Source organism: Telopea speciosissima, chromosome 2 (genome assembly GCF_018873765.1).
Source record: "Telopea speciosissima isolate NSW1024214 ecotype Mountain lineage chromosome 2, Tspe_v1, whole genome shotgun sequence".
Classification (NCBI taxonomy): Eukaryota; Viridiplantae; Streptophyta; class Magnoliopsida; order Proteales; family Proteaceae; genus Telopea; species Telopea speciosissima.
The window spans coordinates 33,350,817-33,360,496 of NC_057917.1; the positions used below are offsets into that span (position 1 = coordinate 33,350,817).

Consider the following 9,680-nt stretch of genomic DNA (forward strand, 5'->3'; position numbering starts at 1 on the left):
TGCACCGGTGAGATTCATGTGAACCACGTCGGATGACACCCGATGCTCGGGGAGATTCATGCCAATCACGTCGGGCTGCACCCGTGTCAAGTGAGTGGGTTCTAGGTGACTTTGTTGGGTTTGATTATTATATAATTGTTAATCTTAAGCATGCTAATATATACTTATAGGCATTGTGCTCATTGCATTATTATTCAGATGTGAACTGTTGTGAATGTGATAGCATGCTCACCATTGTATTGAGCTATGATGCTGGGTGTGTCGGTACCGAAAACCCAATTTATTTAATTATGAAAACTGTTATATGTCATCCTAATCTGTATGTGCCGTGCCGTGCTGATACCCGGGTACTAGATGGAATGGGATGTTAATGCACCTAAAATACCTCTCGGGACGATAGGACTTGCATATAATATATCTACGGCTAGGATGCTTGTTCCCTTATGCTACGACCCTTGCCAACAGGGGTTTATGTGTTGGATAGTCTGAGCACCTGCGGTCTGTGGAGGTGGGAGAGGCCAGGGCAGGGGTAGTAATGGCTATCGGGGTTTGCCACTAGGTGATCATGATGGCTACTACCGGCGCAGGTCCCTTCGTGATAATTGAGGTTTCATTGGGGCGATAGGATAAGTGACCCTCAGTGTCTCCCGAGTTATCACAGTAGCATATACTTGACCGATAGAATTGTGTATTAGTTGGAAAATCAATCTAACATTAGCATGCAACATTCTGATTAATATTGTTTGTATGGTGTATGTGCATTTTCCTTTGCTCCCTCACTAGCTAGTGTAGCTAACCCCATTGCGCAATCCCCTTTTTAGTTGTTATGCAGGAGGTACTACTTAGATGAGCACCGTTGGATGCGAATCAAGTGGAACCAGTGGCTGTGACTTGAATGTAGATGTACACCCAAGATTGGTGCCCTTGTGGCGATTATTTGTTATTTTATTATTTTCTGTCTTCATTCCATAATCATATATAAACTGTGTGTTTAATTACAGGGAGAGTAATGAGTGGTTACTTATGCTAGAATTGTAATATGTGTTATCATTAGAGAACCGATGCTCAATAATTTCACATGATTTAATTTAATTTTGCTTCTGCTAACTCTGTGATGGAACGATTTATTCCTTTTGGTACGTTCTTTTCTATCGTCATAATGTGATGACAGGGTGGACTGTGGCTCGGGACACTACATCTGTGATCCTAGTAGGTATTGGGATGGTGTGTGATTGTCCCAGTCATACCCCTATGTGACAAAATATCTTACATCGGGATAGGGGTGTGACATTATCCTCTGCAACAGTTCCTTCAATCTCTATGCTTTCACCGACTCTGATTGGGCTGGCTGCCCGCTTACTCACCACTCCACCTCAGATTTTTGCACATTCTTGGGCTCCAATTGCATCTCATGGAGTGCTAAGAAGCAGCCAACCGTAGCCAGGTCCAACACCGAGGCTGAATACAGGGCCATGGCCTCAGCCGCTGCTAAACTTACTTGGATTTCTTTTCTCCTTCGTGACCTTGGCATTCCGCAACCTCAGCCCCCCATCCTGTTCTGTGGCAATCTCAGTGCACTCCATCTCTCCGTTAACCCTATCTTTCACGTGAGGACAAAATACATAGAACTGGACTATCAGTTTGTGCCTGAGAAAGTAGCCCTTGGATCTTTAGTCACCAAGTTTGTTCCCTCCCACAAACAACTTGCGGATCTATTCATTAGGCCTCTCCCTCGATCTACATTTTCAAGTTTGTGTTTCAAATTGGGCCTGTCATCCAAAGCCATACTCAATTTGAGGGGGAATAAAGGAGAGGCCAGCTCACCCCTACAGCTCATCAAAGCTCAACAGAAGTCACGTTGTTTAGCTGAAGGGAGTCCTCAGAGTATCTTCTCTCCATCAACAGAGAACCATTGATTCATTTTGTAACTAACTATTATTCATATGTAATCTGACCCTTCATTTGTATGAGTCAACATGTACAGCATTCTATAAATAAGAAACTATTCCAAAGCTTCTCATTCTCGAGAAAGCCTTACACAAACATTCGTGTTCCTCTTACTCTTTAGCAACTCCCCTCGACTGAAACTTTTAATTCGAGTTTTCATCAAATCAATGGAAGCTCTGGTATGCAGAAAGATTGGAGATCCAACTGTCCCCATATCAGAGTCGTCACCGATCACCGTTTCCGCCTCTCATCCCATCCCAGCTTTGACTTCTCCGACCTCCATTAGAATACGTGTCAAAGCTACCAGCCTCAACTATGCCAACTACCTGCAGATACTGGGGAAATACCAAGAGAAGCCTTCCCTCCCCTTCGTTCCGGGCTCCGATTACTCCGGTGTAGTCGAAGCCGTTGGAAGCCAAGTCTCTAAGTTCAAAATCAGCGATAGGGTTTGTTCCTTTGCTGCCGTTGGGTCTTTTGCTCAATTTATCGTCGCCGATGAGAAGGACCTGTAAGCTGATGCCCAATTTCTCTTCTTTCTTGTGATGAGACAATCTTGAAATAATTGGATTTTCCTTTTATTCTTCGTTTTCTCCTCTTGCTCAATTTTATACGTGATGTGGTTGTTTTTTTTTTTTTTTTTTTTGGCCTGCATACGTGATGTGGATGTTATCAACTCTTTCTTTTGGGTTCTTGTAATATTGAAGAAAAAGATAGAAAATGTTTTGGTACTCTATGGATAAGAAAGTGTCTACAGCAGTGGAATATAACCATTATTACTCTATGAACGGAAATATTACTTTCTTATTCAGTAAAGAGATGTTTTTCCCTTCTAATTTCTTAATTAGTGTAAAGAACAATGCTATTGCAGAAATGAATTCTTTTTAAGAATGGATACGGTTGACTAACTATATATCCGGTACTTATTTGTTTTGGGAAAATTGAAGGTTTTTAGTTCCTGATGGATGTGATCTGGTTGCTACTGCTGCACTTCCTGTTGCATTTGGAACTTCGCATGTGGCTCTTGTTCATAGAGCGCAATTGAGCTCTGGTCAGGTACTGATTACGGAGCTTTCTCATTATTGTGCTTTGATGCCATTTATACTTCTTTATGGCAATACGGGGCTTGATGTTTGACAAAACTGTAGGTCTTGCTCGTTCTTGGTGCGGCCGGTGGTGTAGGTCTCTCGGCTGTACAGATTGGAAAGGTCTGCGGTGCTACCGTTATTGCCGTTGCTAGGTACTTGGTTAAGCATTGGATAAAGCAGATGCATTTTTTTGGCCTTTCCCTCCTGTTGTCTTCTATGTACATGCGATCTGTTCAATGTTAAACCACCAAATCTTGGAGGGATATGATTCTGGAGTGGAACATATTTTGCATTTCAGGGGAGATGAGAAAGTACAGTTTCTCAAATCATTGGGCGTGGATCATGTTGTTGACTTAAGCAAGGGAAGCATTATTGAAAATGTGAGGCAGTTCCTGAAGTCGAGAAATCTCAAAGGCGTTGACGTTCTGTATGATCCAGTTGGAGGCAAGCTTATGAAAGAAAGCATGAAACTGCTCAAATGGGGTGCTAATATTTTGGTCATAGGGTTTGCCAGTGGAGATATCCCTGTTATCCCAGCAAATATTGCTTTGGTTAAGGTATTCCTGCTGATTTTCTGGAGTTTAAATCATGTAAAAAATTCCTATTTGTTTATTGCAAGCATATGGCTTTATTTTGTTGAGTGACTAGTAGCTTTATTGCTAGTCATCTAAAAAAGTTTTTGGTTAATCTTTGATGCTACAGTAAAGCTTAAACTCCAAATTTAAAAATTCAATTGAGTACTTATAAAATGTGGTCGGGGTTGCTCGATTGGATCAAGGCTTAAATAAGTCCCTACAAAACTTTCCGGAAAAGTCTGTTGGGTTCTTGGAAGTTTGCAACTTGAATGTGGTAGAGTTTTGTAGTTCGTGTATCTCTCAAATTTAAGAAATAGTATGCTGTTTTCTCAATGAAATCAAGAGTAGAATTCAAGTTCTCAAACCTTGGAATATAAGTATGAACCGTGTTTTTCTATCTTGGTTTTTAGGTTACCTATTTTATGCTTGTTTTTCTGTGACAAATATGTTTATAAGGCTAAAGTGCTTTGGTTCTGATTTGCTGGACTTGTCTGTTGCCTCTCAGAACTGGACAATACATGGGCTGTATTGGGGGAGCTACAAAGTACATCGACCAGGTGTTCTTGAAGATTCTATGAAGGAGTTGCTTTCTTGGCTAGCAAGGGGCTTAATAACCCTCAATATTTCTCATACCTATGCTCTATCAGAGGTTGGACCTTTTTTATCCTTTAATATATTTATGTATTTATTTTTATTTCTTTTGGTCACATGTTTCAGTCTCTCTCTCTCTCTCTCTCCTCTTCCTTTGTAATCCAAAGTACACATCTTTCCTGCATATTTTATGAGGAGTTTACTTCAGTTTTCCTCTAGTTTGCAGGAGTAGATAATGAACCATAAGCTTAAGTAATATCTTAAGGAATCTGCATTAAATCTCTTTAAAGCAGTATTTGCAACCTGAAGATGACATACAGCTTCCAGATTCACGGGCAGAGCTTGCATGATGGTTCATGAGTAAATATTATAATAGCTCAAATAATACCTGTTATTGAAACTAATAGAAACGGAACCTTGTATCTTTTCTTCCCTTTGCATTGAAATATCTTGTCTGTGCATCTAACCAGGAAATGAAGAATCCACCTTCCCATCATCAATATCTCTCTATGAATCAAGAGACCTGGCTATATTCCTTCCTTTTCTTCAGATTTGAACATTCACTATATGTCACTGTCCTGGAAGTGGAGGTAAGGCTGTGTACATTTGCCCCTCCCAGACCCTGCAGTAGCGGGACCTTGTGCACTGGGGCGCTCTGTTTTTTTTCACTGTCTAGGAAGTTTATCAACTGTTCCAGTTCTGAAAAATCGGGGTATAAATGGATATGCTGACCCAACCCCTTCCTAAAAAAATGGGGAAAAAAAACGAAAGATATGCTGATCAGAAGAGGGGCTCTGTCATACTTTGTGCCTAATTGTGTTTCTTTGTGAGGTTTTAGATTTCTCTCTTTCTCCTTCCTGCATAAGGTCCAAGTGATATCAGCATGGTTTTGGATACTGAACATTGAAACCAAACTTACATTTTATCCTTTATCCTTGTATACAGACATTCCTAGCTCCACTATAGTGAAGGGAGTTGATCCATCATGCTGTTAGACCTCTCATTGTCTTGACCACATGTTTGACTGGGAAAATCTATTGTGCAGCTGGCTTTTGTGCAACTGTTCTTGCGTTGTAGTTTTTAATTTCTTATTTTCTTGATAGAACTTTTATTGATGAAATGTTACTTTGGAAGTATGTCATCTGATTTTAATAATATACTCTTTACAGGCCAACCTTGCATTTTCTGCAATCAAGGATAGGAAAGTCATTGGAAAGGTGCTGATTGCTTTTGATGACAACCAAATTGTGAGATCGAAGCTCTGAAAGTTGTTACAAGGAATCAGAGAATGATGGACGCACAGAAAAATTACTTACAGTGGTTAAACCATCTATGCTCACCTGCTTCAAAAAGTTTTTACTTTAAATTTAGCTGCTTTTGTATGTGCTGTAGAGGATAATAATCCCCCCTTAATCAGATAGATCTACAGTTCATCAGCAAGATTGGCAATTTATTCATGATGTAAAAGTCCTGCTCAAGAAATAAAACTAAGGGCGATTGTTCTCTGCCTGGGAGTGCAGGCTACGCCCAGACACATGGAGCGGTCATTTTGCCCACTCCCCATGTGTCTGGGCGCAGGAGGCGCATCCTGCGCCCTGGCACAGAAAACATCTGGATTGGGGGATTGTAAGCATTTGAGTTATAAATGGTGAGCTGTTTAACATCCAAATGTAGTAAATGTCAGAGAGAATAAAGCTGTATTTAGTATAATGCATTTTCTTATTTATTTATTTTTTGAGCCACAGCTTGGTGCTATAAACGATATTGATGCCCAACTAAAATGAAGCGGTGAATAGTTGATTTCAAATAACCAGTGGGTCATCTTTCCATCCAAACACCCCAAAAATATATTTTGTAGCTAGTGTTAGAGATTTTATATTTTAGAACAAGAACTGAACTGAACCGATTAAGCAGTTAAACCAATAACTGATTAGGTGCCAGTCATGGGACTTGTGTGTGATAGATTTTTCACTCACTACTCAATCTGCCATGTATACTCATGTTAAAATGTGTCATTGAGTCCACCGACTTGGGCAGTGTTTGGTATGTATTATTGGAAATTCCTAACCTAGAAACAGAATTGTCGTTTGGTAAAACTCTATTTGAAATCTATTCTTGATCTTAAAATGAGAATTGTGTTTGGCATTTATATTCTAAGAAAGTACTGAAGTAAGACAAATGGGAGAGAAGAATAATCAAATCTTATTCACCATTGAACGAGCAAGGCATTAGCTTAAATAGCCCAGCAAAATACAACCGTTAGAAAAAGTCCTAAAATCAAGCCAAACATCTTGGTTCAAAGCTAAAAAGGAAAATGAATATATGTAACGTAATCTTACAGCTACACTTTACAGCTATACAAGATGTACACAAGATTGGGAAAATCACTACAGCTAGCATCAGTTGGGATAATTACATCAAATCATAGATCCTAATACCCCCCCTCAAGTTAGAAGGGGTTGATAGAGATTCAACCCACCCAACTTGCCAATGAGAGCGTGGAAATAGTCGTGCCTAGGGCTGTAAATGGATCGGATTTGGTTCGAATAGTGTTATATCTGCATCCGCATCCGATTAGCTATCGGACGGATTTGGATAGTGCTAAACGGATACGGACACGGATACGGATCGGATATTTTATCCGTTTACATGTAAATATAGCTTTTCGGATAGCTATAGACTATCCGTATCTGCATCCATTTAGCTTGCGGACGGATTCAGATAGTGCTAAACGGATATGGACACGGATACGGAAACGGATTTCGGCTATTCATTTATACCCCTAGTCGTGCCCCAAAGGCTTGGTAAAAACATCGGCGAGTTGGCTGGAAGTGGAAAGGTGGGCTGTGTGTATGAGACCACACTTAATCTTTTCACGGATGAAATGGCAATCAAGCTCGATGTGTTTTGTACGTTCGTGAAAGACTGGATTGGCAGCGATATGTAAGGCAGCTTGATTGTCACAATATAGCATCACCGGCTGAGTTAGGAGGAAACCCAAGTCATTGAGAAGATAAGACAGTCATTGGATTTCACAGGATGCATGAACCAGGGCGCAATATTCGGATTCTGTAGAAGAACGTGAAACTATTGTTTGTTTCTTGGAGCGCCATGAAATCGGGCAATCTCCGAGAAGAATGCAATAACCACTAGTGGAGCGATGGGTGAGGGGACAGCTAGCCCAGTCAGAGTCAGCAAAGGCCCGAAGTTGTAGAGTGCTGCGGGCTGGGAAAAAAATACCTTGAACAGGACTATATTTAAGGTAGCGGAGAACATGCATGGTAGCATCAAGATGAGAAGTTCGTGGAGATTGCATAAATTGACTGAGTACCAGAACGGAATAAGTGAGGTTGGGTCTTGTGAATGTGAGATAAAGGAGGCGACCACTGAGGCGACGATATTGGGTAGGGTCCAGTAAAGGCTCCCCATCGGTGAGGTTGAGCTTGAGGTGTTGTTCCATGGGAGTAGGAGATGGGAGACCTGCCATCATAGCCATATCAGCCAATATATCCAAGGTATATTTGCGTTGGCATAAAAAAAATACCATTAACAGAGTGACTGACCTCAGCGCCAAGAAAGCACTGGAGATGACCCAGGTCTTTGATATGAAATGTGTTATGCAAATGTTGCTTCAAGGATGCAATCGTAGTCAGGGCATCACCAGTAATTAAAAGATCATCGACATAGACGAGCACAAAGGTAGAGCCCGATGCCATGTGCTTAATGAAGAGAGAGTGATCAACTTTGGATTGTGTGTAGCCAGCCTGTCCCATAGCTGTAGATAGTTTCACGAACCAATTGTGATTGGCCTATTTTAAACCATAGAGGGATTTATGAAGGCAACAAACCCGGTGATTGCCTTGTTTACACCAGGAGGGAGGGTCATATAAACTTCTTCGTGTTAATCTCCTTGTAAAACGGCATTGTTTACATTCAACTGATGTAGAGGCCAGCCTTTATGGAGGCAACCACCAATAGACAACAGACAGTGGTGAGTTTCGCTATAGGGGCAAAAGTTTCATGATAATCCAGGCCTTCAGTTTGAGTAAACCCCTTTGCTACAAGGCAAGCCTTATAGTGCTCAACAGTGCCATCCGCGAGAAACTTCACTTTGTAACCCATTTATAGCCACTGGGCTTTTTATTAGGTGGCAAGGTGGTGACTGTCCAAGTGTGATTACGCTCTAGTGTTGTCACCTTAGTAGCCATTGCATCACGCCATTTTGGATCCTTAACGGCTTGAGCAAAGGTAGTAGGCTCAAAAGTAGAATCAACAGATGTGAGAAAGGTAGTAGAAGCTGGAGATATCTGAGCATAATTGTATGAGGATCCGTTCCCGAAACCACGCTTTCCAAAGCTTGGTTCAGAGGGTTTGGGTTATGCTCCTCGATTGGAGAGAAAAGGAATGCATCTTCTCAGGGGTATGTTAATTTATCAGGAGATGAGGGTCATACAATTAAATGAAATGGAGTCACCACCTTTGATTAGGGCTTAGGATCCATTGGTGTAGCCCTGTGAAGGGCTACAAGACTTCGTTTGGTCTGGTCAGAGATTCTGGTTAAGTGGTCAGGTTACGAGAGTGGGAAGGTGTTAGGCACCCATCTCGCCCTAGTAAATCGGTCTTTCTACTAGATGCTTGTTTTCGAATATTCTCCCTTTATAAATGTCCTATTCCCACATGTATAGCTAAAATGATGCACAAACTGCTTAAAGTTAAACTAATCTAAATTAACTACTTTACACTACACAAGTATAATTTAAAAGTCTACATTGCAAAATTAAAGTGCGATAAATGAATTAATTACATGTATGCTTTAAACCAATGCAATTATATGGGATGGATCGCGTCCCCAGCTCAGGTGGAGGTAAAAGACTGACTTTGTCCTTTGTCGAATAGAGTAACAGTGTCGAAAAATAATCGCCCGGATGTCAGATAGAGTAATGGCTCTCAAGTGTCATGCATTAGGACCTTGGACAGAGTAACGGCGTCAGAAAACTTTGGAAAATAATCACCCAGATGTCAGGCAGAATAATGGCTTACAATTGTCGGGCAGAGTAATGACTCTCAAGTGTCGGGCACTAGGACCTTGGACACAGTAACAGCGTTAGAAAGCTTTGGAAAATAATTACCGGGATATCGGGCAGAATAACGGCTTGCAAGTGTCGGGCATAAGACCTCGGACAGAATAACGGCATCGGAAAGCTTCAAAAACTAGGCATTAGGACGTCGAAAAGGGTGACTAGGCCATGGGAGGCTTCAGGGGTTTGGGCAAAAATGGGTTAGAGAAGGCGGATTCTGGGGACCCATACTTCGGATAGAGGGACGAGGCTCGAAGGCTTGAAGGCGCGAAATCAAACTGGGGAAAGGCCCCAAAACAAGAAAACTAGGAAAAAAGAAAAAACTGGAGCTCTAGGGGTGCCCTATCACACTCCAAACCACCCCTGGGAGGATTTAGGCAAGTGACCGGATATCCTACGACATC

At 41.4% G+C, this 9,680-nt stretch overlaps 1 protein-coding gene across 1 annotated transcript; it reads left to right on the plus strand.

The window, feature by feature from the left end:
- The first annotated feature begins 2,066 nt into the window (after positions 1 to 2,066).
- On the plus strand, positions 2,067 to 5,648 carry LOC122652802 (quinone oxidoreductase-like protein 2 homolog). Its single transcript, XM_043846659.1, has 6 exons — positions 2,067 to 2,455; positions 2,892 to 3,000; positions 3,093 to 3,184; positions 3,331 to 3,589; positions 4,113 to 4,256; positions 5,368 to 5,648. The coding sequence occupies exons 1-6, from the start codon at positions 2,115 to 2,117 to the stop codon at positions 5,461 to 5,463; spliced, it is 1,041 nt and encodes a 346-aa protein (XP_043702594.1). The 5' UTR covers positions 2,067 to 2,114; the 3' UTR covers positions 5,464 to 5,648.
- The last annotated feature ends 4,032 nt before the right edge of the window (positions 5,649 to 9,680 follow it).

Coding starts and splice junctions, on each gene's coding strand:
- LOC122652802 (XM_043846659.1), top strand. CDS start 2,115: ATGGAAGCTCTGGTATGCAGAAAGATTGGAGATCCAACTGTCCCCATA. Junction 2,456..2,891: donor GTCGCCGATGAGAAGGACCT/GTAAGCTGATGC, acceptor GGAAAATTGAAG/GTTTTTAGTTCCTGATGGAT. Junction 4,257..5,367: donor ATACCTATGCTCTATCAGAG/GTTGGACCTTTT, acceptor TACTCTTTACAG/GCCAACCTTGCATTTTCTGC.